Raw genomic sequence first — 25,996 nt, 5'->3', positions numbered from 1 at the left:
ACCTTTAAGGAAATAAAAAAAGTTTTGCACATGAAAGCAAAGTTGCTTCTGCACTATTTATAGGTCACTAATCAAATAAGCAAATTTGTGATAATGTGCATGCAACTTTGTGCAGATGTTTTTACTTCCACTGAAGCTCAAGATGCTCTTTGGATCATTTTCAAATCATGCTGGAGAACATGATCAGCGAGTTTTGCACCTTAATTCAACTTTCAATTTCAAATATAAAATGTAATGCTAACTAGTGTTGGGGAAAGTTACTTTTAAAAGTAATCCGTTACAATATTGCGTTACTCCATAAAAGATGGAAACACATTTACTGAATAAATCCTCCCATGCACAACAAAAAAACTCATGTGACTTTGCCTCAACAGTGGATGTGACTGGATAACTTGACTAACCAGCGACCAATTTATTGCACAGCATCTCAAATGTTGGTTTGATCATTCTGAAATGCCTGAGCCAAAGTCTGTCATCAGAATAATTTGGTTTAATTCCCTCCCAGAAGCGTCTTGCATGATTGCGTTCACAAGCACCAGGCCCCTGAATGCAAGATAACATGACGCGTTTATTTATTGCGTTTCATCTATGCGCTCAGACGCAAGTAATTTATGATGTACAGTAGGATAAAAGAGCCATAGTTTCTTCCGCAATTGCAGTAACTTCCATTTTAATTAGATATTTTGCACCAATTTCCCAGGAAGTTATGATTTTGCTCTTGAACACATGGAAACGCTGCGTTATTCACAAATGTTTAAAAGTTAATTTCTCAGCTTTGGATGGAAACCTAGCTAATGTTTGTTTATAATTGTTCTAGTTTCAGTAAGGACAGAAAAATTACTGCATTGCACCATTTTAGGACGTGTGTCTGTCGGTCTCTCTTCATTTTAGTTTTTCTTTCTAGCTTGGCAGTGTTTTTTTGCAGAGGCAGTGCAGTCCTCACTCTTGGACACCGCAAATCTCAGATGTGTTTCCAGACCTGAGGCCAGTAAGGAATGAGTTTATGATATCACACTGTGAAATCAAACATCTTTTCTTTTTCTCATCTCTGCGAACAGCCAGAGGACATGTGTGCAGTCAAAGACAGATTCTGCCTCTACCGAATATGCATGCAAGAGCCTTTATATTGGGCGCTGATAAAAGGTGAAGTATAACAAATATACTGTAGTTTGTATGTGCATTTATGAATTTAACAGACAATTTGATCCAGAGAAACTTAAATTGTAAAATAACATTCAAAGTATACAATTTGCCATTATAACTATTTACTATATAGATGAGCTGTGCAAAGTATCGTCATCATCGACATCGATGGACTACCAAGAACTATATCAAAAGTTTGGAGTCAGTAAAATTTTTCTTTAAGAATGTAATACTTTTATCCAGAAAGCATTTATTAAATTGATCAAAAGTAACAGTAAGGTAATTTACAAATTATATTACAAAAGATTTCTATTTAAAATAAAAGCTGTTCTTTCTAACTTTCTATATCAAATAATCGAGAAAAAAAGGTAAAAATGATTTTTACAAAAATAACTTCCTATATAATAACAATTCTTGATCACCAAATCAGTATATTAGACTGATTCATGAAGGATCATGTGACACTGAATACTGGAGTAATGATGCTGAAAATTCAGCTTTGATCATAGGAATAAATTACATTTTAAATGGTAATAATATTTCACCATATTCCAGTTTTTACTGTATTTTTCATCAAATAAATGCAGCCTTGGTGAGCAGAAGAGACTTCTTTTAAAACATTAACAAATCTTACCGACCCCTTGTTCTACCAGTTGAGCTACTTTGGTTTACTACAGTTGAATAGAGTTTGAAATTTAGTGTATGTGGAGTTTTTTGTATTTTTTTTTTCTTTTTCTTTGTAATCTGTTTCTCATGTGTAATCTGTTTCTCACGAAAAAAACTTGCATTGACTAGATTTTTAAGAATCTGTTGTGCCACTTAAAACCTACAACTACATTCTTGAACTTCTATAAGTCCTTTATTATATTAACTATATTAGTATTTAAACTTGTGAAATCTCTGCTTTGAACAGGAACCAGCTGTCCCCTTTGTCCTCTAGATGCTGCGAGGCAGTTTGAGCGTGTCCATCTGGAGAAACCTGCTGAGTTCACACGCTTTGATGCTATAACATAAACCTTTAGCCTCTGAATAAGCTGTCCGCGCTATGAGAGAGGGGGAGCACATATAGAGAGAGAGATAGAATAGACCTAGAGAAAGAGAAAGATGTCTAGTGACGTGAAGTGAAAAGACAGCAGGCGTTTCTAAATAACAGCTACTTACCGAAATCTTTTTTGCAGTATTTCTTCATGGTGACCTTCATCTTGCCCTTGGGGCTCTTACAGTGGGAGTCACAGTCTGAGGAAGATAGCAGACAGATAAATAGTGAAACACAGGTAAAATCTTCTGTGAGAAACAACAAAATTAGGTTTTCAGAAGTGTTTGCAGGTGTAGAAACAAAATCTGTTTGAGACAAAATCTAAATAAATCAAAAGTATGCATATGCGGGTTTTTTTTTTTTTTTGTTTGTTTGTTTTTGAGCATCACATTTGATACATCAGGCTTTTATGGCTCATTTAGTATGATATATGAGAATCTAAAGATCATACTCGAGGAGGAAAAAAACACTTTTATTCAGAGGCCCAAACTGAGCAAAAGTGTGCAATTTGGTGCAGTTGCTGATATTTATATTACCAAAAAGTAAGATGAAATTCTGATGGCTTGTAATGTAAATCAACGAGTTCTTTATAACAGTATAAGAGACATAAAAGGAATATAAATATCAGTTTATGTTTTACCCTAAATCTCCCAAAAATATGTCTTAGTAAGAAGAAGCTCTGTAGTTTTTAATTTTGGGGGGTAAAACATATTGCAATGCAATACAATGATGATTGAGAGATGAACAAATAAATGTTCCTCAAAAGCCTGATGTATCATATCATCTTAACATGTTTTTTCTAGAAAATGATGAATTGATAATCAAGTAAACCTATGTTGCCTCAGTCCAGTAAGTGTTCATCTAGAAATATTACTAACAATATAAAAAAAATATTATTATATTTACTTTATAAAAATCAATAAAAATTTCACAGCAAAAAGACACGTACCACAACCTTAAGGGGAAAGTTTTTAGAATTATATTTAAAAAAAAAAGGATTTTATTTGCTAAAAAAAAAATATCAATCAGACGACAGAAGGCATGTAGTAGATTGTGTACAACAGGTTTTCCAGCAAAGTTTTGATTATGTTGATAACGTAGAAGCCTTAGAAATTAGCTTATTAAATATGATACAGTAGGCTTTAGGGTGAAGTTATTGAAAATGGACTTGGCTGTGGCACTAATGTATTAATATCATTGCATTAGATAACAAAATATCAAACCAAGTAGCATTTTTATTTTTTTAAAGAAAAGAAATTTGATTATACGTTTTCAATACATGCACTAAAAGTGCATGGGACCCATTGGTTAAAAGTTACTACAAAAGCATAATATGTTTGTCAGTGCCACTTGCTTTGTATGATATTGTCTAATGCAATAGCATTCATGCACTTTTAACTGCGACTCAAGTGTCCAGATGATTTTGGGGCTGCTGTTTCATTCACGCATTTAAAGAGAGTTACGTTAGACCTAATTAAGACTTAATGGGTATTTAATCATTTAATCTTTTCTTCACTTAACCCAGTCATTTTCTCACCCTAATTATCAAGCGCCTCCCCATATCCCCCCACTTACTCAGCAATGTCAGGGCCGGGGGTTCACAGGTCATTTAAACTTCATTCAGACACAGAGCACCCCCGTCACAATGCCCACAATACCGAATCCTCATTTAAACGCAGCTTTCCACATATAAACCTCAGGGACGGCATCCAGCGCGCAATGATTTATAGCTCTAGCGCTCAGCGGATCCATTCGACACCACCATGGAGACCCAAACCCCACATTGAGCCCTCGGCGATGGAGTCGCTTCAACGCCAGGCAACTCTTGGACTGAGACCAGAGTGTTAAAATGGCTCAGTTCTCCTGTTGCAAACCGCAACCCGAGAGTCTCTCGTCGCAGCTACTTCACATAGCGTAATAACCTCGAGATTTCTGGTGGACTGGAAGAGATGGGAGAGAGAAGACCTTTCAGCTTTCGCCTGAATATGGACAAACTTCATTATTTTCTCCAGCCCTCTGTCCAATCCACCCTTTTCATGTCCCTTTATATTCCGTCTGAATGAGGTTACCTGGGCAACAGCGAAGCAGGAAAGAACCACCAACCCGAATATAAAAAAGTTTGAAGGGGAAAGTAAAAGGGGGGGGTGCTAGAAGAGCGAGATGTCTGGCAGCTTTGGGGGGTGGTGGTAACACAAAAAGGTGGTGCGCAGAATTAGGATGTGAAGGACCGTGGGGGGAGAACTGGAGGCAGGGAGTGAGAAAGTGCAGAGAAGGGGGTGGAGTCGCAGAAAGTAAATGATTCTGACGAGTCCATATCAGCCACGCCTGATTTCCATGTTAATGCATGAGCGGAGGACGGGGCGGCTTTTGTGCGGCGACGGCCCTTGTCCGCCTCATCCTGCTTCTCTTTGATAAGACTGGGCGTCCATTAGGCATGCAGCACAATGCCTGACGCTGCCCATTACACCCACGTCCCCCAAATAATGGATGTCCCCTGTGGAGGGACAAATGTCTGCTTAATAGGGTCCCTCAAGCACAACTGTGCTGCTCCACCGGGCAGCACCAGAGCGTTCTTCACAGTAGAGTACAGCAGGACAGGTACAGAGAATCAGGACTTAAGAGGTTCAATTTACTAAAACATTTAGGTTTTGCCCTTTTGCCCTATATTGTATGTATGATTTCATGAAAACAATTTTGAAAACATTAATATCTTATTAATATCCTTGTGGAAACCATGATACATTTTTTTTTTTTTCAAATTTTTTTAATGAATAGAAAGCTGAAATTACTGCATTTATTTGAAATAGGATTTTTTTTTAACATTATATGTCTTTACTGTCATTATTGTATCCTTGCTGAACAAAAGTATTAAAAGTAGTAAAAATCTTACTGACCCCAAAAGTTTTAACAGTAGCGTTTATCTATTTTGATAGTGATGTTTCAAGTCTTATGTTGTCATTCTGTAATTAATATCCTTTATATATTTTGTTCTTCTTTTTTTTCCCCTCAGTTCTCTTTAGTGCTTTTAAAAATAAGTATGACAGAAAACCTAACATATTAGCTGATATAAAAAGAGAAAAAATAAGTGGTCTGAGTCCACTTACAAGGCCAATGTCAATGTGAATGCAAAGTGAACTGTTCTTTTATTAGTTATTTTGAAGGACGTTTGAGATTTAATGCTTTGTAAAATTGTACAGTTTCATGATGAATATAATGGCTGGTGATGAACAGATAATTTTATACACTTACCAGCCCATTTTATTTTATGTTCACACTGACCACCACTACTGCGTCTGTTGCATGTGCGCTAACCGGGGAAATTGAAATACTCTTACTGAAACATCTCAGAGCCAGAAAGTGTTTAGCAGCTGAGTTTGGCTCCATGGGACGACTGCACGTCACGGGCGTTTCTCCCACAGCACAGACAGTGATCGGGCAGCTTGGGTAATTGAGTATGAATGAAAGTACAAGGGTGTATTTTCCCTTACGGCACAGCGCTGCGAGAGTGTGACGGAAAAGCAAACGTGTTCAAATGAAGCATGTAATCAGATTAAGGTCCCAGCCAGTTTCGATGGTGACCGAGACAAAGCATGTGGAGAAGGAAAGCATTGGCTTATGTTGACATCACCAGATCATATGTGTGAAAGATCCACTAATACATTTTTATGGCTCTGTTTTGGCAATCCAAGGTTTGCAGTACAGACACGAGAGGTCTTGTATCGCCCTGAAAAGGTTTATTGTGTAATATTGACACAGGTAGCTGATAAACATAAATGGACATGAAATATTGATCTGTTTTGGAGTGAAATGAGAGACAAGCTACAGTAACACAGCTACAGTATGTAGAGAATTTGTTGTTGAGACATACACATATTTGTACCACAGATTAATATACTATTTATATAATATTTAATATAATTAATATGTGATACATTTTTAAAGGTACACTATGTAGTGTTTTTTTTGGTTACGACAAAACGACAGAGCTTGTAAACAAGAATCAACACTGACTTTGCTATTCGGTGATGACGAGAACTGAGGGATTTAAAATTTTATAAAAGTGACACAGAGATGTGAGTAAGGTATTTTATTGAACAGATATTTAACAGAGTTTATTGTAAAGCATTATCTATTGTGAAGGGTCAATTTATTGTGGTTGTTGTAGCGCAGTGTACAGAGTCTATTAATGGGTAAAGCTACAGTGACGTCTTCAGCGAGTCAGCTTGAGATCCTTTCCATCTAAACTGATTATATCTCTTAAGCCTAGTAGTGAATGTTTTATGAACAGTAGGATAACCATATTCATCCTCACAGTCATGCAGAGCCAAAGCACAACCAAAACAATGTTCTTCCACAAAATACATGCAATTTTGTTTTTTAACAGTGTACCTTTAATTAAAATAATTTATTTATTATTAATTACATTATTATTAACATTATATTACATTTTATTCATCTTATTAACTATTACGCTTAAACACAATTCCTTTGCGTTACTCATTTAGGCATTGCAGAGAATGTTTGAATCAACGCATAAAAAAGGATATATTTTACCATATAGAGCTTGATGCCACAATAATGCCAGTAAATGGTTTCATTTATTTTGCACTCACCTGTAGGCTCTTCTGAACTGCTGTAGGTGGCTGTGGGTGCGGCAACAGGAATTTCTGTAACAAACCGTCAAGAACAAACAATCAAAACCTAATGCCGTAAAATAAAAAAAATCATTTGTTTTTCAGATAAATTTTAGTAGACATATCAGGTTTATTAGACATATCACTGGTGACATGAAGACGTGGTGGTGTCTAGTTTTAATGAGTTTCCTCTCTGAAGCCCCTTCTTCCTCTTTTAAGCATTCTGCTGTTAGATATACGCCGATGGGGGATCGAGGCTTGTTAAAATGTGCAGTTGGCAAAATGTGTGATGTCGCAAAAATTTAATATCAGGCTATTAAAACAAAAGCACGTTATATCACAAAATATATGAGAAACCAAATATTTTCCACTCGATTGTCGGGGCTCCCTCCCTCTCTCCAGATTTAACAGCACATTTGTTACTTGCCCTGAGAAATTAGGGGAAATCTAGTTTCTAAGGGTTTCATTTGTCTACGTGAATCCTTGCCAAGCAAATCTGAATGGCTTCATGTCTATAGTTGCTTTTGTCAGAGGGCCAGATAAATCTTTATTTCCATGTCATCAGTTACTGCATAATAGAAGCGGTTCACATTAATAGCCACATATTGTATTGCTCTCCCAGTGAGTATCTTATCGAGAAATGCCAGCTGCTGTGTGGGCCTGTCCTTAATCGCCACAGAGACCGTCTGCTGCCTTGTTGATACTGCCAATAAACATATCACCCATCATGCCCCTGGAGCAGGCGTGAGATTTATGAGTTGAAAGGCCGTCAGCAAGGTTCGGGGCAGACTAGGTCATGTCAGCCAGGGCTTTATGGTCTGTTTGACTTAGCGGAGGGCAATCAGCGAAATGTCCATCCAAGGAAATAATGGAACAGGGGACCGATACGGAAATTAAATGGGCCGGGGCCATGGAATCATGAATAATAATAGGTGTTTATGCAAAATTTCTTTGGAGTATTTTTATTAATGTCTCTGTGGGTGGTAATGGGAAAACAACTCATGTTGCACCACCTCATTTAGTCCAAGAATAATTTTTGAAGGAAGCTGCATAATAGTAGATTTCTTTCTTATTCGTTATTTATTTGTAGGTCGCACTCATTTTTCAAGAGGTAGAGACAATGAAAATTCAGAAATGTTTTCCTGAACATTAGCTTCCTATTTATTTGCTGTGGTTAATAAAAAAATTGTAAATATTGAACTGATCAAAAATATATTGTTTGATTGGTAGGAGGTCTACAATTGATCTTCTTGTACTCTCATAAATACTTATAAACGCTTTAGAAATACACTTACTATTTTTTACAACTAGTAAATATGAAGCTGTTCTTAAAGTTTAACAGATTTACTTAGATTGACTAACGATTATTCTAATGTTACCCAAATTAGAACATACAATCTCGATTTTGTTTTGTAATTTATCCATCAGTAAGGATATAACCTTCAATAAAATATTTTTTTATCAATCAATTTCCCATAAAAAGGTTTCCTAGGCAACATTTCTATTAAAGTGTCTATTGCATTTTATTGCAGGTTTTCTTAATTCTAAAGGTACGTTTACACGACAACGATGTACTAAAAATGGAAATGTTTTTCCTGTGCCTTTTTTACAGACTAAAGCGTTATCGAAACGATCCTCGTTCACAAGGATCTGCGAAAACGATTAAAAACGCTGTATTCTGCTGCCAGGCCAGTAGTTGGCGATGTCACTTTGTAAAGAAACACTACGCACCTGTAGACCGAAAACGAAATACTCATGCGCATGACGTCACCGTTTTCACAAATTTGCGTTTTCGTAGTTTACATGGAGACAATAATTGTATCGTTTTCAAAAACTTGCACTTTGAAACCCGTTTTCAAGCATGTGCATTTTCAGGCCAGCAAAACGCCGGTGTAGTGTAAATGAACAGCTAAAATGTATTCGTTTTCAGTTTTTAGTTGAAAACGGTGTTGTGTAAACGGCCCCTATTTTTTATTTAATATACTTTAATTTGATATACTTGATCTACTGTTCAAAAGTTTTGAGTCAGCAAGATTTTTTAATGATTTTGAAAGAAGTATTTAATGCTCACCAAAGCTGCAATTATTTGATCAAAAATTAAGTAAAAACAATAATATTGCAAATGATTATTATTACAATTTAAAACGGTTTTCTATTTTAATATATTTCTGTCATGGCGAAGCTGAATTTTCAGAAGCCATTACTCCAGTCTTCAGTGTCACATGATCATTTAGAAATCATTCTAATATTTAATCATTTTTGTGGAGAAAATTTATTTTCAGGAAAGTTCAAAAGAACAGCATTTATTGAAATATATATCTTTTGTAACATTAATACCTTTGCTGTCACTTTTGATCAATATAATGCATCCTTGCTGAGTAAAAGTATGAATTTGTTTTAAAAATATATCTTGCTGACCCCAAACTTTTGAATGGATAGTGTAATTAATTTGTTAATTTTTGACACAAAAAATTAATAAACATTTTTTTTGAAGACACAGTAAGAGCAAGAAAAAAAAACAAGCCAGATGAATCTTACTGATGCAAGGGGCGATAGGTGATCTGCTTTGCTGGTATCCTTTAGCGCAGCGGTTGCAGGTGATGCCAGTCACACCATCTTTGCATGGACACTGTCCAGTCGTCTGGTTACAGGTCTTACCAGCTGCACCGACCGGATGACAATCACAGGCTGAAGAGAAAACATAAAACCAGTGGTTACTGATGCAGCACTTTAATGATCTAGTGACTCATATTTGCCTGATTTTGCACTTTGTAATACTGTACTGTGGCTCTACATACATGTTTACACTGCAAATTATCACTATTTTACATGATGTATCAACTCAAAAATATAGAGACCCACTGAAAATAATAATTACTTTCAGCTGCGTAAGGATCGGATGTTGATTCAGTTACAGCTCTGTTGAAATCAGTTCAGTGAAAGAATTGTCGACTGATTCAAAATGGTGAACTGGTTTTGAGCTGTTCATTCTTTTAAAGCAAAGTACCATCATTTGTTCGGGAATCAGACTACGTGTCATGCTGTATGTTTTTGATTTCCTAAAAATAACTGGCTCATAAGAGTAATTTGGTCGCGAATGAGGCTCTATGTTTTTGATTCACTAAAAAGAACCGGCTAATAAGAGTCATTTGTTCAGGAATCAAACTACACTAGTTGCACTGTATGTTTTTGATTCCTAAACAAAGACGGCTTAAGAGCCATTTGTTCGGGAATCAGACTACACTAGTTGCGCTCTATGTTTTTGATTCAGTAAAAAGAATTGGCTCATAATATTCATTTGTTTGTGAATGAGGCTACTGCTTGCGCTGTATGTTTTGATTCACTTAAAAATAACCTTCTCATGGCTTATTTTGCCTTGAATCGGACTACACTGGTAACGTTATATGTTGTTTTCTCCCGCAAGTTAACTCTATATAAAGACATCTCTCGCCATTATTTCGCAGATCACTGTCTGCATTCAATACAGACTTCAAACACACATTCGCAACTTAGTTAAAATATTATTTCTGTTGCCATGGCATAGAAGATGTCACAGCGGTGGAGCGCAAGGTTATACCTGGGTTATGCCCCTTAAAATGATATATCAAGTCTGGTACTTTACTTTGCCGTATCACAAACTAGAAACTTCAGTTTAAAATAAATGATTGGGGTTTTAAGAACAGTTATGGCCCACACCTGTGTCCATGCACTAGGTCTGGATCCTGTCCAGAGAGTGTATGTGGATATGGTGGATACCCGCCATGTGGAGGAAACAGACCTGTCATCCGTTCACGTTCTGACACAGCGCTGTCATTCGCATAGGCCGAGCACCGTCTGATCAAGTTTCTCTTGACTCTTGGCATCGAATAACCCTCACAAATAAAGGCTGAATAATGTTCACATTAATGACGGAACGGCGTGTACTTCAAAGGTGCTCTGGCTGAGCTGTTAGTCGAGACGATCACACGTTAAAATGTGAGAATTTCTTTGTGCGCTCACGCTGCCAAACGTTTACCATAAAGCTGCTTGTTTGAAGTCTCAACTTAACTCTTCCCATCAGGCCTTCAGCCGTTTTTATGTAGCCAGGGATTAATTTGGAAATTATATGAAGGGGTCCAGCCGTAGTGAGAGCTAAAGCTCTTGGGACTAAAAAAAATGTGATGAATATTAGAAGTCACTTCTTGAATTAGTAACAAAGGCAATTGTTCGTCTCAGATTTATGTCTGCCCTGGAGAAGCCGTACACAGTCTTAGCAGTGCCAGAACAGAAATGGTTGTTCTGAAGAGACGAGTCATTGCGCCGTTAATCATTTGGCTTTTTTTTCTCTGTGAGTTTTATGCAACCTCTGACTGATCTGAACGCACTAAATACTGTAGACACTGTTCAAGCGTCTGTCTGTCTGATGGGTGGTCGTTCTGTCTCAGTCTCTCTGTCTGTCTGTCTGTCTATCTATCATTCTGTCTGTCTGTCTGTCTGTCTGTCTGTCTGTCTATCTATCATTCTGTCTGTCTCAGTCTCTCTCTGTCTGTTTATCTATCATTCTGTCTGTCTGTCTGTCTATCATTCTATCATTCTGTCTGTCTGTCTGTCTGTCTGTCTGTCTATCTATCATTCTGTCAATCTCAGTCTCTCTGTCTGTCTGTCTGTCCGTCTGTCTAACTATCTATCATTCTGTCTGTCTGTCTGTCTGTCTGTCTCTGTCTATCTATCTATCTATCATTCTGTCTGTCTGTCTGTTTGTCTAACTATCTATCATTCTGTCTGTCTGTCTGTCTGTCTATCTATCTATCATTCTGTCAGTCTCAGTTTCTGTCTGTCTGTTTATCTATCATTCTGTCTTTCTATCTATCTATCTATCTATCTATCTATCTATCTATCTATCTATCTATCTATCTATCTATCTATCTGTCTGTCTGTCTGTCTGTCTGTCTGTCTGTCTGTCTGTCTGTCCATCCATCCACCCATCATCTATCTATCTATCTATCTATCTATCTATCTATCTATCTATCTATCTATCTGTCTGTCTGTCTGTCTGTCTGTCTGTCCATCCATCCACCCATCATCTATCTATCTATCTATCTATCTATCTATCTATCTATCTATCTATCTATCTATCTATCTGTCTGTCTGTCTGTCTGTCTGTCCATCCATCCACCCATCATCTATCTATCTATCTATCTATCTATCTATCTATCTATCTATCTATCTATCTATCTATCTATCTGTCTGTCTGTCTGTCTGTCTGTCTGTCTGTCTGTCTGTCTGTCTGTCTGTCTGTCTGTCCATCCGTCCGTCTAGCTGTCTGTCTGCCTGTCGTTCTATCCCTCTCTGTTGGATGTTCTGTCTGTCTGTCGTTCTGTCTATCTATCTATCTGATTGAGAAAACTGTAGAAGAATTGTCAACATGAAATGTCAATGTCAATGTCAATGTGAAATTCAGATTGTGAAGTATTTCAGTAAAGTATTTGCATTCACATTCATAGAATACGTCTTGGGCCTGAGCATTTGGATAAAGAGAAGAGAATGCACTCTGCATACTGTTTTCTGAATAGAAGGTACACATGGAAGAACTGTAGAAATCACTAAAAACACATTTAAGAACAGTGTTTTAGCAGTGCATCAGTTTCATTTGGATTGCTTTCGCTATTCCCCATCACTGATGATTTAGCTGATGTTAATAAATGCTACACACAGTGGTGGGATGCTTTGAATTTCAATGCTCACTTAACATTCGGTTAAAAGCAGCTACAGTTCTGCACTTAAGCCACCCACCAACCAACCCACCGCCTGCTGAATTACGACACCGCTCTTACGCCTTCACAGGCGACCCTACAGCTCTACAGCACATAATCTAAACCAGAGCTACTAATAATTCAGCAGTAGTAAGAAGAGATGCTGGGGAAATGCGGCATAGACTGTAAGTTCTCATGGCTTTTGAAAACCCCTCTCCATGTTTAAAGGAACAGTTCACCCGAAAAATTTAAATTCTGTCATCATTTGTTCACACTTATGTCATTCCAATATGACACTTTCTTCAGTGGAGCACGAAAGGAACATTTTTTTTAATTTTTTCTTTCAGCTCGCTCATGCAATTTCAATTAATGGAGACTTCAAAAAGGATACAAAAGCACGATAAAAATAGTCCAAATGACTATATTCTACATCTAAAGTCATAGTTATTCACTAATAGTCCTGCAGAGGGCAGTTAATTGCATTGAGTCAGTGAAACGATTAATTGAAAAGAGCCGACTCAGAAGAACAATTTGTTCACAAACCAGATATTGCTACTTTCTTTAAAGAAATCAGCACAGAGATCTAGGTTGGATTTTTACGATTTTTTTTTTTAAATACATTTTCAAGTTTGAATTTACTGTAGGGCTTTAGAATACTTATATTTTTATGGTGATTTTTGCATCGTTTTTGTATTCTCTTTTCATTGTAACTGCATGAAAAATTATTTAAATGTTCAAATTTCTCCGTGTTTCACAAAAGAAAGAAAGTCAAAGGTAGGGCTGCAAGATTTAGGGGAAAATCTAATTGAACATTAATTTTCTGATAAAAATAATGATTGGGACTTAAGGTGAAATTTATCTTTTTATTTTTTTATGGCCGCACAATTTGGCCCAACATTTTTTGATTTTATATCAATATGACTATAAAATAGTCTATAAAATTATATGACTATAAAATTATTACTACTATTATTTGCATTTTCTGCCTAAACTCAGAGCACATGCAGAGATGAGTTTGTGTGGAGCAGCATTTACTGCAAATCAAGCCACTTCGAGACTCTGGATCACGAGCTGCTCGCATATAAAAAAAAAAAACGTTTTCACGTTTCACTCTGATTATATTTATTCCGTTAAACCCCAGCCTTTACAATTTGATAATTAAACAAAGGCATATAGTGATTTCGGTTTTATTTTGATTAGTCGAGCAGCCCTAGTCAAAGGGGTTAATAATGATATAAGGGTGAGTAAATAAATAGTGACAGATCTTTTATTTTTGGATGAACTTTTCCTTTAAGCACAAATATGGGACAGAAAGAAATGTCGTAGTTCTGGAGGATGACATGGTGTTTATTCTGAACTCAATGAGGGATGAATTCTAGGATATAAACCATGAGGTGTTCCAGACTGCCACTGACAGTGGATCTGGTTTTGGGTCTGATATGTCTTGGTAGGTGCTCTGCCGTCTTGTTATTTACAAGCGATATTCCTTCCTTTTCCAAACGACCCCCTATAGAATTTCCGTACGCGCTGAACACTGCTGGCACGATGTTGCGTTTCCCATCCAAAATAAGCACAATGAGATGGTTGGCTGACACGAACAATAAATACAGCAGTCCGCTACACGACGTCACAATGTTGAGGAGTTTGTCACCTGAGACGAGTGAAGCAATCAGCTTGACAATGGTGACTGGAACTCCTCAGCATTTCCCGGACAAGCTTCGACTCTACCGGCCATATTCTGTATGTTGAGGTCATTACAAGACCTTACAAGCCCGTATCCCTCGCATCTGGCCTCCGAGCATCCCATATATAGCCCGAGTAAATGTTTTGGCTGGCAGGGGAAAGCTGTTTAAAACCATTTGTAACCTCCCCTGAATCAAATGCATTCCTCTTGTGATAACACACAGCAATGTCAATGTAACATGGGCAGTGTTTGCCATCCATCACATCTGCACATTAGAACCCGACAGTCCGCAAAAAAATTAAGCTACTCCAGTGATTGGGTTAGCAGCCTCTCATATCAATTATGCTGTGGTTTGTTGAAGCTTTCAGTCCGTCAAACTCTGGGTCCGCTAGAGTCAGATGAGAATACAAGTTATCTTGGCTTGAAGGTGGGAAATATGCAATAGCAAAGAATGTTTTGTGAGTGAATGGACTATGGGAACCCGGGGGACTGACATTGTGAAATTCATCTGTGGACCAACCGTGGATAAAATCCATGCATTTAAAACTACAGCCGCCTTGGAATGTCTGATTTCGCAAGGCTGTGAACGGATTTCATGTTTTATAGGAATAATTTTATATAATAATATATTATATAAATATATTTTAAAATAATATAATATAATATATTTAGATATTCTTATCTTTAGGCATGTATTTGCACAACTGTATGCCCATCTTTTTTTGTTTCTCATTTCATGTCCACAATCAGGCCCCGTTGCAAAACCTAGTGAGTAGGAAAGTTGCATAAGTGACTGATTTGGAACGTTCTACATGGGCAGCAGGTGTGTCATATGAATTATGGTCCTCATGTGAAATGCATGGGAGATTACACTCACAATTGATTCCAACAGAGTGTGCAACAATTAGCATAAGTTTGCCAAGATAATTTCAAAATACTCTAATAAACATAGAAATACACACTGGAATATTATTAATAATTTAATTTAGAGTTAACTGTTTTTATCAATATCTTTGGCATTTAAACATTATTTATAACCAACATTTCTCTCATTTATCCATCTTGAATGGTTCTTTTCTAGCCTGGGAAAACCCAGACAACTTCCGGCAAATTTAGATTTGCTCTGCAAGTAGTCTGGCAAAGAGCTCATTCAAGCCCATTTATAATCCGTTGAAATCACGGCACCAATCAGAAACGTTGGGGCGGGCTTTACACGATGACGATCGCTCTGATTGGTTTTAGGTCTATCCAATTGCGCCCAGAGGCATTTGAGCGATGTCCGTTGGTAAAGCGCAGCAACTTTTAAATGCATTATTATATTCAAATTGCAAACACATGAGGACAGTCTCCATGAAAGACCCACTGGCAGATGAACGTGCTACTACATTTCTCTCCGAAATGGTAGGAAATTAAATTAGATTTAATAGAGGATTTTAACTGTGACAAGATGATTGACAGGGCAGTTTACGTGACAGGATGCACGCGACAGATCCGTCCGATAAAGATGACGAAGTCGTATGTCCCAAAGCTTGCCTACTTTTTTGCTACACATTCAAAAGTAAATAACTTTTCTTCACAAAAAGAGTACATACTTTTATGGCGTAGTGTAACTTAGGCGAATTGGGACGCAGCATATGGCTTTACACGATGACAATCGCTCTGATTGGTTTTAGGTCTATCCAATTGCGCCCAGAGGCATTTGAGCGACGTCCGTTGGTGACGCCCCTTTGGAAATGAGTTATTAATGAAGCTTTGCCAGACCATAACTCAGTTACTACTGAGAATGGTCTGGTTTTAACCAGGCTAGTTCTTTTCACTAAGCTTTTCACAATGCATTGCTTTGTTTGCATAGGATATGCAGTGCTGCCTTAGAAATTGGCTAAAATAAAGCATAATCATGCTACCTACTGTACCTTTTGATAGGGGTGAATTCAGGATAATTGGGACACTTTTTTCCAGTCATCTCAATGGCAAAAAGTGTCCCAATCAACCTGAATTCACTTTATCAAAAGGCCACGATGTACTTCAAACGAAATCGAAGAACGAACTGATGTGACGACATTTCGAACAAAAATAGGCCGAAACAAAGTTTGTTTGGAGTACATTTTGGGAGTTCGAAACAACTTGCCAACTGGTTGCCTCAGCTGGTAAACACCTTCGTACTACCATTGGCCCGTGGTGATTACGTAATAGGTAGGTGTGCGCTGAGGCTCCGCCTTCTTTCACATGGAAAATCTTTTCCAGTTCATTTCTCCTCACGAGTCCGTGGAAGTCAGACGTTCGCAGGTGAAAACATGAACACTGGAGAGCTGCTTTATAGTAGAAAATGTAGTAGTACTTTTGATGAAATGAGACACTGTCACTGTTTTTCATGTTTAATACGGTAAAGCTGCTTGATTTTAACCAATTTATTGCTATAAACGTAAATATAACGTCACGTGACTTAACTGGAGTGCCGATTACAGAGCTCGTGCAAACAAACATATCCACGTTGCTATGATCAGATGCTTTTCTTATGCTTTATTAAATTGCTTGCTAGTTTTATAATTTTGTTGTGTGTTTATTTTGTTATTGAGAGTAAAGCGCGCTGCACATATTTACATATTCATCTAACCGTCGCTCTCAGCAGTGTGGGCGGCGTCAGATGTTCGATAACAGAATATCGCTGGTTACGTATTTCGAACTTCGTTTTACCCCTAAACGAAGAACGAAAAAGAACTTTGCTGTGAGTATATCGTCGCCTTTAATTAACATTGGGAGTGTGCCCATGATGCTTTAAAGGCAGCTCACTATGTTTTTTAACAGGACCTTACAGCCCATCTGACCACTAAGTGTGAACATGAGGTCTAGAACATGTGCGTAATCTCTGGTGTCTTTACATTTATTTTCTTTCATGGGTGAGTGAATAATTGGCTTGTTTCACTATTATTGTTAATATGCTCTGTTGTCCCAAATTCCATGGCAGTCCTCCTTGTCTGCTTGGCCTGTGCTCATTTTCCAGGGAAAACCCATTGTACAAAAACTTATTCTAATCTCTTTCAGCTCAAAGTCATTAAGAGTTCTGTATATAATGAAGCAATTAAATACAATTTTATATAAAAGAACCTGGGGCCTATTTGTTCATATGAAGGACATTTTGAATCCAAACCCAAATTTAATGTTTTCATTATGTAGTTGATCCTCAAAATAATTTATATTCAGAAATTGTGTAATTTATTATTTATTTAATTACATAAATTCTTCTGGAAAAAAAAAAAAAAAAAAAAAAACATTTTACTGGCTTAATAATTTTCTCAGTACTGCTACTTTTGTTTTCCCAAGTAAGTGTATCCAAGTAAATGCAAAAATGTCTTATTCAATTTAATTCTTACATATGGATTCTTTACATATGGACTTTTAATATGAAACGCTCATTTAAGCAAAGCTAATAGTGTTGTACTTTTTTTGCATTTTAGTTTTTGCTCTTGTTACTTAGCAATTGCTAAACTGTGAATAATTTCGATTCTCTATGATAAATTGTGTGTGATGTCCTTTGCTTAAGTAGCTTTGGATAAAAGCATCTGATTAAATGTAAATGTATATTACATAAATACACAGACCATCTACAAACCTCATTATACAGTAGTATAACTTTGACGATTTTCAACCCGCTTTGTATTGTTACAATGTCGGTAGTACTATATGCTCGTTCTCTGTGTCACCAGGACTGAGAAATTCACGTTATTTGTCAACAACAATACAGGGCTTTCATAAAAACTACAGAATATACTTCCGCATTTTTGTATCCCCACCCACAGACAGTCGGATCGACAGAGGGTTAACAGAACAGTTATTGTAAGGGTATGTTTATCACTGAAAATTGCATTGTTTGTCTACTCTTTAAACAGCATTATGGTAAAAATAGGACACTATGGCAGTATCTTTTTTACCTGTACGTGGCGGTGTTTTTCTCTTGGGCGGAACTGACAGAACAACAGTTCCCTTTAAGGTGATGATACACAGGGCAACTTTTTGAGCAATGTTGCTGGGAAATGTTGCCATCGGCGGGCAACCAGATAAGACACAGGGCCCACGACCAATCTAAATGATCCAGATAGAAATGTATTACCCATTTTCAATGAGAAAGTGCCCAAGCAACAATCGCTCTGCAAGATTGCCCAGCAAGATTGCTCAAAAAGTTGCCCTGTGTATCATCACCTTTAGAGTTTGGTTCTCTCGACATTGTGTCAGTAGCTGATGCTATGGGTAAACACTTTTTTCAGAGAATACTGAAGCCCTATATCTCGCAGATAATGGTGTTGAAGCGTGGAATAGAGGCGGGCTCTTCCGCTCAATAAGGCGCTGCTGAACGTCATTCTCTCACAATCTTTCTCCTTCAGACATCTACACTGTCTTCAAAAAGCCATCTACAGCTCGCCGTTGAGGTATGAAGTTGAGGACGGTGCCTGGATTGCCGCTCCCCTGTAGCATTCAAGTGAGTATGACATCTTTCTTTCAGATTCCTTCCTGACCGCTGTGTTTTCTGCCTGGGCGATGCCCACTCAGAAGCGCCGCTGCTCCTGACTCCTGTGATGAGCTCATGCCTACAGAGTGTCTGCGTTTCTCTCACCCAACCCTTCAGGAAACAAACCCGGCTTCTCATGCTCTCCCCTCTGTGGTGAAGCTGCGAGCTGAGCAAGGAGACTACAGCTAAGGGTTCTCTAGTTCCACAGGCCTCTGCCATGTATAGAAGAGAAAACATTTCCCGCCACTCACTCATTCACACTATATAAGCATCTCCCTGCCTCAGAGCAGCGGTCGGTCGTGTACAAAGCACAAAAAGCTTCCGGCCGCTACGATATTCACACGATATCCACATGATGTCCGCTCACTCATTCACACGATATGGCCTGCCTTGCATAAAGCGGAATGTGTTTCGGCTTAGGGCTGGGCGATATGGGCAAAAATGTCAGTCAGTTTCGACAAAGATTTTTATCTTTGCCACTTTGGCCTAAATGTCTGCCATTCCTTTTTATTCTATATTTTGTTACTTTGTAAGGTTTTGTTTTTTAAATAGGGACATTAGTTTGTCTGTACTCCTCAGATACTTGCACAATAGTAAAACCAACATGAAAAAGAATTGTGATAAAATCGTGAATCGTGATTTTCCTGAAAAAATCGTGATATGATATTGTTGCAAAATCGCCCACCCCTAATTATGGGTGTTTTAGGTCTTTCTACCTATTTGGCAAAAGGGAAGACAACAGCCTTTTTTCTCCGTTTTCTCTAGTCAAGTACCATCGATAAACAAGCCTTTCTACTGTATAGGCATGCAGCCAAGTTTTACTGAAAGCCCATTTTGCCAGCCCTGTAAGTGCAGATGATCTTTTAACATCACTATACAACAAAAAACTAATAGACAGCAAAGCAACAATCCCATAACGTTAAGTTACCACATCAATTATGCATGCTGTGAACTCTCAAAATGCTCAATCAACAGCATTGGAATGTTTTGTTCTCTTTTAGGCTGTTTTAGGCTAGTTTGGACAAAATTTTGAGGAATATTAACGTTTTGGGGTTTTTTTTCTAGATTTAAAGTACATTATTTTCAGTGATTGCTTACCTTTGCAGGCTCGTCTGTGTGAGATGGCCTTGGTCATGTCTCTGTAGTAGCCCTCTTTACAGTAGTGGCAGTGCCGTCCGGCTGTGTTGTGTCTGCAGTTGAGACACACTCCTCCACTCCTGCGGCCCGATAGCTTGTACAGCTCCATGTTGAAGCGGCAGCGGCGGGCGTGAAGATTACAGTGACAGGCTTTGGAAGAGATGGACATTGGGAAGATAAAAAAACAAAACAGGAGATATATTTAGTGGCAGTGGCAGTTGTTCAATTCTCACAAATACATTCCCTTGTCTGTTTCTGTTTAAAAATACATTTTTACACTTTAACTGACAGGAAATTGCAAAGGGAAAATGACTGCGAGATCACATTCCCACATTTTTACAAATGCTTATATCTGTAAAATACCCATGAAGTACCTTTCTCACAGAGTATCATATATTCTAGTGAATAATCATACAATTGCTTTATTGGTGTTGAAGGGTATACCACTTCTGGTAATGTGGAGTCTGAATCTGATGTGATGTGAAATGATTTTCTGTCCCCTGGTGATCATAAAAGACCCTTAACACAGTGAGCGAGAGAGTACAGGCCAGATTCATCTAGACATATGACTAGTATCCTGAGAGAGCTTTATTATTTTAATGACATCATTGGATCTCTGGGCTTCCGTCTATTTACAACGTTTTATTAAGAGACAATGGCTTCATAAAACGAATCGCTCCAGATCTTGCACACACACGCCTGCCCATGGCTTTCACCTCTAACCCTTACTGGCAAATGGTGTTCAACCTTCATCTATCTACAGGGGTTGGACAATGAAACTGAAACACTGGCCAATATAGAGTTGGAGGTTTCATGTCTGTATATGGGCAATTCCGCGCAAAAATGTCACATCCATAACGCCAACTAAATACAATGGCATTGTGTTGGCGTTATGGATGTGACAGTTTTGCGTGGAATTGCCCATATGCAGCCAATCTTCACTGATTCCACGTTCCATCAATAAGAGCAGAGAAAAGGTTGAATCAGCAGAGCACAGCTGTACATAAAATATTGCAATACACACAACATAACGGGAGACATATCAGAGATCAAAAGAGGCAGATTGTCGGTGCGCATCTCGCAGACTCATCTATCTATCTATCTATCTATCTAATTGATACAAGTGTGCCACACAAGTCCTGAAAAGTGTAGCCAAAGCTTCTCGATCGCCCCCAGGTGGCTGGATGCAGTATAGGTCATAATCCCCGCCCTCTTCATGTAATCGAATGGGACGTAAGACAAACTAAACAATCAAATTACACTTCAAATACATTTTTTCCAAAGATGTTTTCTGTCATTTTTGGTAGTTTTTTATCATGCTGGTGTAACTTCAAGTGTTCGTTCTTTAAATAAGTTTAGTTTCAGTTAGTTATTTGATGCTATAAAAACGGAGGTGTGACGTCATGATTGACAGCTGAGATTGACAGCTTCTCTGAGGGAAGTAGTCCCTGAGGCACCAAAGGACTTTTTTGGGGATTTTCGTGAGGAGATTGGAGCTTTAACTTTCATTTCTACATTTCCATAACTGTTTGTTTCACTCCAACATAATGAGTTGTTCTGCAGTAAACTGTACTAACCGATTCTGCAGGAGTGCCTTGATGACACGACTTTTACTTTTCTACAATGGAATAGAGTGAACAGTCTTTTTTTCACAGTCTATGGATCGATATAGAACAGAGATGGGCAACTTCGTTCCTCCATTCCTATTTCAGTATATACATTGAAATAACCACAAAAGAGAAGCCACATTCAGACTGCTACACAGAGACTGCAGGCACCATCACACCTGCTGAGTGTGACTAAATAGGGACATGGACTGTCACTCACACATACACAGAAAAGAAGTGCTAAGCAGCTGTCATGTTTTATCCTGCCGACACCTAGAACACTTCAACCACTCATCATAGTGATAACATACCAGACCTTGACTATCTCTTTCTTTACCACACGATCTTCCATGCTACTTCTGATAGCGACAACATTTTCACATTAAGAAGCGCATTAAAAAATTACAGTGTGCTCATACTTAGTCAAGTCAGTTCTGAAATGAGGCCTCCATGTTGACATAATTTTTTGTGACTTTTTCAGCTGGAAAAACACAACACAAATTGATATTGTAACAGTAAATTAGAATTGAAATGAATTGCTCTCCTTGCACCAGCTTCAGGGCACTTTCTTCTTTTTTTTCTGAAAAGAATGAACATGTTTTTCCATTATCAAACCCTAATTCATTATGATTTTAATGCGCCGAAATTTGTTCCTCACACTCAGCAGATCTGTGCTTGTGTAATGTTTGTCAAAACATTGTTTGCGCATTAAATCTCTTGCTTGTTTTTACTCCGTTATCTTCTGATAGGATCACAATATTATTACAAATATGTCACAATGTCAGTTAATCAGACATTGAGGAGATTATGTATTATTGATTGCCTAAACTAGTTGGAAATGGAAAAAGTCTGTTACATTTGTCATTCATCCAGGCACGCCAAGCTTGCATGTGAAAAGACATTCAGCCAAGCATGGCTCCATTATTCACAACAGAGACCAGCAGCTCCTCTCACTACGAAAGCCTTGCAGGGTTTTTTGGGTGAGTGACTGGTAATCCTCAGAGAACTGAAAATCTAAAGCAAGAGGTGTAGAAATGGGGCAAATTATCAGGCTAAACTCAGATGGTTTAAACATGGTCAAATGAACTGAATCCTGCCATTAATGTTACCACTGAGTGATTCCAAATGGTGCATGTGGACCAAAGAGGGCAGATACATTGGTTAAAAAAAGACGACCCATCAGTGTTTGCACATCGTTTGTGCCCATATATATATATATATATATATATATATATATATATATATATATATATATACCCCTTATTTGCACATTTTACTACACCAGCTACTTTAAGAGTTTAAACTACAGCTCATTTCCACAGCATCTTTTATTTATTTTGTATTGTTTTTGGAAAGTAGCAAAGGTTCCAGGAGAATGACTGTACAATAATGAATCATATTTATCTATCTGGAATGCCTTTGATGGCCTTAGATAAAATGTAAGCTCTAGGAAAAAGAGAGTTACTCTTGAGTCACTATGAGCTTTGATATCATAAACTGCCATGATGTGTGAGCTGAGAATACGTATTTATGTGGAAAGGTTAACAGGGTTGACAATATAGCAATTAGTGACTTTTCGACTTTTCACACACCTGTAGCGAGCGACTTCCCCCATTAAATATGTAAATGGAAACAGCTTTATTGGATATTCGGCTAAATTAATATTAAAATACAGTATGTGAGCACGGATTAGGGGAGAAAGACCGTTGGCACGACATCATCTAGTGACATATAGCGAAATTTTGAGCAGGCTTTAGCTACTTTCCATTGTCTCTATCTTTTTTTCATTCCGTCAGAAATAAGAGTTAATATTTCTGTTTGATGTCGGTATAAAAACACATGATTTTAGTTGCTACCAGTTATTTGAGGAGCTTTGGGGGTAAAATTAACCCTAGGTTTGCCAAGTTAGAAACACACACACTGCTAACTTACCTAGTTCTGCTGTGTTTCCAGTAGCAAGCTAGTTTTTCCATTGAGTTTTTCCACAACCAAACGCTAGCTACATTGTTTTTCAAATGCCTGAGCTGAGGGAATAACACTCACCTCAACAGTCCTTTCTCCCTTTCTCTCATTTACTGTAGCGCTAAAGCTTGAATCATTCTAGTGAATCGATTAATCTTAAACGAATCTCTCTCTCTCTCATACAGCGCTGTGTGATTCATTCTAGTGAATCGATTAATCCTAAACGAATCTCTTTCTCATACTTTGCACTGTCTGATTCATTCTAGCTATAGTGAATCGATTAATCCTAAACAATACTCACTTTCTCTCATACGCAGCAGTGAAAAGTCCATTTCATTTTAGTGAATCAGTTTATTCGTCTGGTTCAGGTAATAAATTAAAAACTGCTCATGATTCAAGTCCCTGAACTATGTATTATATATTTTCGGTGAAAATTAGAGTGTATTTGTTGTATTTTTGAGTTAGCAAAAAATCAGCTCTGATTAAATTATGAAATATATAATTGGATTCTTATGTTTTTTTTATTTAGGCCTATAAAAACATATTGCCTCCTTGAGTAACCTTTTTTTAGAAATTGGAAAAGGTTTCAGAGGTCACTGTTATAATTTCACTATTCATAATGATTAAAGATGTTTAAAAAAAGATGCAAATGCTCTCACAAACAAAACGCTCTTCTTCAAATAGGTTTGCTGCTTCTCATTTTTAAAAATCTTTCCTCTCCCGCGTGGCCACCTGGAAGAGCCTCTGTTCGCCCGAGTGTGCTGTGATGTAATGACGGGTGAGAATTAAGGGGGAGTTTCCGTTACGGGCCTCTGTAATAGTTTGCCAGCACCAATTAGCGGGGCAATCGGACCTCCCTGCTTTTTGTTTGTGTAACTGCTTGCCACAGTTGCCTAGTGAAAGTGATATACAATGTCTCAACAAATACGATCTGACCAAATAAAGCCACAGCGTGCGCTTAACTAGCAAAAGACAACAAAGAGCTTATTCTGCCACTAACTGGCTGTGAAATTTCTACAGCATTCATCACAAATCGGTATGATTTTGCACGTTTAAAGAAAAAATGTATGTGACCTTTGAATGGCATCATCATTTAACCTGCTTAAGTATTATTGGATTACAAAGTAGATTATTACTCAGCCTACTACTTCATGTGATGTTTAATGATTTAAAAAGCCAAAAAGACTATCTTAGGGATCAGCACAGGGACACGTGCCAGTAGAAAAGTTGTAAGACAACACTATACTCTTTTAGACTTACTCACAATAATTCCTAAAGTTGCTTCTGGAGGTCATGAGCCTCTTAAGGTGTGGAATCTTGGGACAACTCAATGCAAAATAAAGATTTATATAGATAAATATATAAAAATATTAATACATATATAAAATATCTATAAAGATAAGTATAAGTAATGTGCAGCAGGGCTATACACAGACATTTTAGGGGGGAGGTGTTTAAGTGAGAAAAAAGGGCACCCCTCTCATAATTACTATACAAAATGCATAATATGAAGATAGTTACATACTAAATATGTCTTTTGTTGGCATTATGCTGGAATTGGTAAATGAGCAAAATCAATGTTGTGCATTACTGATAGAAATTACTATTTATTATTACTATTATTATTATTATTTAGATACATTTACACTGCAATTAGTTGCAAGAACAATGTTATGAAATTAGTGTTTTAAATGTAAATCTTTTAATATAGAAATATGAAATGGAAAAAAATTAAATGATACTTTTTTGTATATCTTTATATTAAACTGAAACCACCAGTAGGTGGCGGCCAGTCTAAATATGTGAGTCAAAGAATCATTAATTCACTGATTCGTTCAAACCAGCTGATTCATTCGTGAACAAAACCATTACACCCGCCAGCTGGAGTACCCAGGATAACCCCCAGAGGGCCTGTCTCCTACTGCTTTCCCATCATGAACTACACTTCCCAAAACTCATTGCCTGGACTCATTATGGTCTCATTAATCCCACCTGTGTGTGATCAACTTGTGATTGCCTTTTTAAGCTCTGTGTTTTCACTCACTCATTGCAAAGTCTTGTAAGTCTAGCATTGCAAACGCTATTTTACACCAACGCCGGACCTGCCTTTTTGTTGTAAGGCTAATGTGGGGCTACTGCCTAGTTAGGCGGCTCTAAGATATTGTGATAGAGGTTTAATTTGACATTATCGTTACCTGGCTGTCACCAGAGAATGCTGCTCCGCTTGATTTGCAAAGTGGCTATATGATGGGGGAAGTAGTTTTCGGCACACATTTAATTGAGAATTGACGCCATGGGCCAAACTTAAAAAAATAAAAAAATATTTTTTTTTACTTAGGTCTCAGGGTAAGATGTGCTTAAAACGGAGAAGTTTTTCCTTTGAGTTTTCTGCATACAGACGAAACCATTGTCAAAACGATCTCCATTGACACGGATCTGCGAAAATGACCAAAAACCCTGTATTCTGCTTCCAGGCCATTAGATGGCGATGTACAGTACTACGCATGTGCATGACATCATCGTTTTCAGAGATTCACATTTTTGCTGTTTACACAGA

General features: G+C 37.6%; 1 protein-coding gene across 3 annotated transcripts in view; it reads right to left on the bottom strand.

Moving 5' to 3' along the window:
• The window catches only part of ntn1b (netrin 1b), a 55,476-nt gene that overhangs the window by 12,373 nt on the left and 17,107 nt on the right, over window positions 1–25,996 (bottom strand). For all 3 annotated transcript variants that reach the window (XM_084116443.1, XM_084116444.1, XM_084116442.1), the window contains 4 exons: window positions 19,832–20,020; window positions 9,352–9,501; window positions 6,793–6,846; window positions 2,305–2,379 (listed from right to left, as the gene is read on the bottom strand). In XM_084116443.1, coding sequence (XP_083972569.1) covers window positions 2,305–2,379; window positions 6,793–6,846; window positions 9,352–9,501; window positions 19,832–20,020 — 468 coding nt within the window. The remainder of the gene's footprint in view (window positions 1–2,304; window positions 2,380–6,792; window positions 6,847–9,351; window positions 9,502–19,831; window positions 20,021–25,996) is intronic.

The sequence above is a fragment of the Abramis brama genome, assembly GCF_963993115.1.
Source record: "Abramis brama genome assembly, chromosome: 1".
In the NCBI taxonomy this organism is placed as follows: Eukaryota; Metazoa; Chordata; class Actinopteri; order Cypriniformes; family Leuciscidae; genus Abramis; species Abramis brama.
This window is presented reverse-complemented; position numbering and strand designations above follow the sequence as displayed.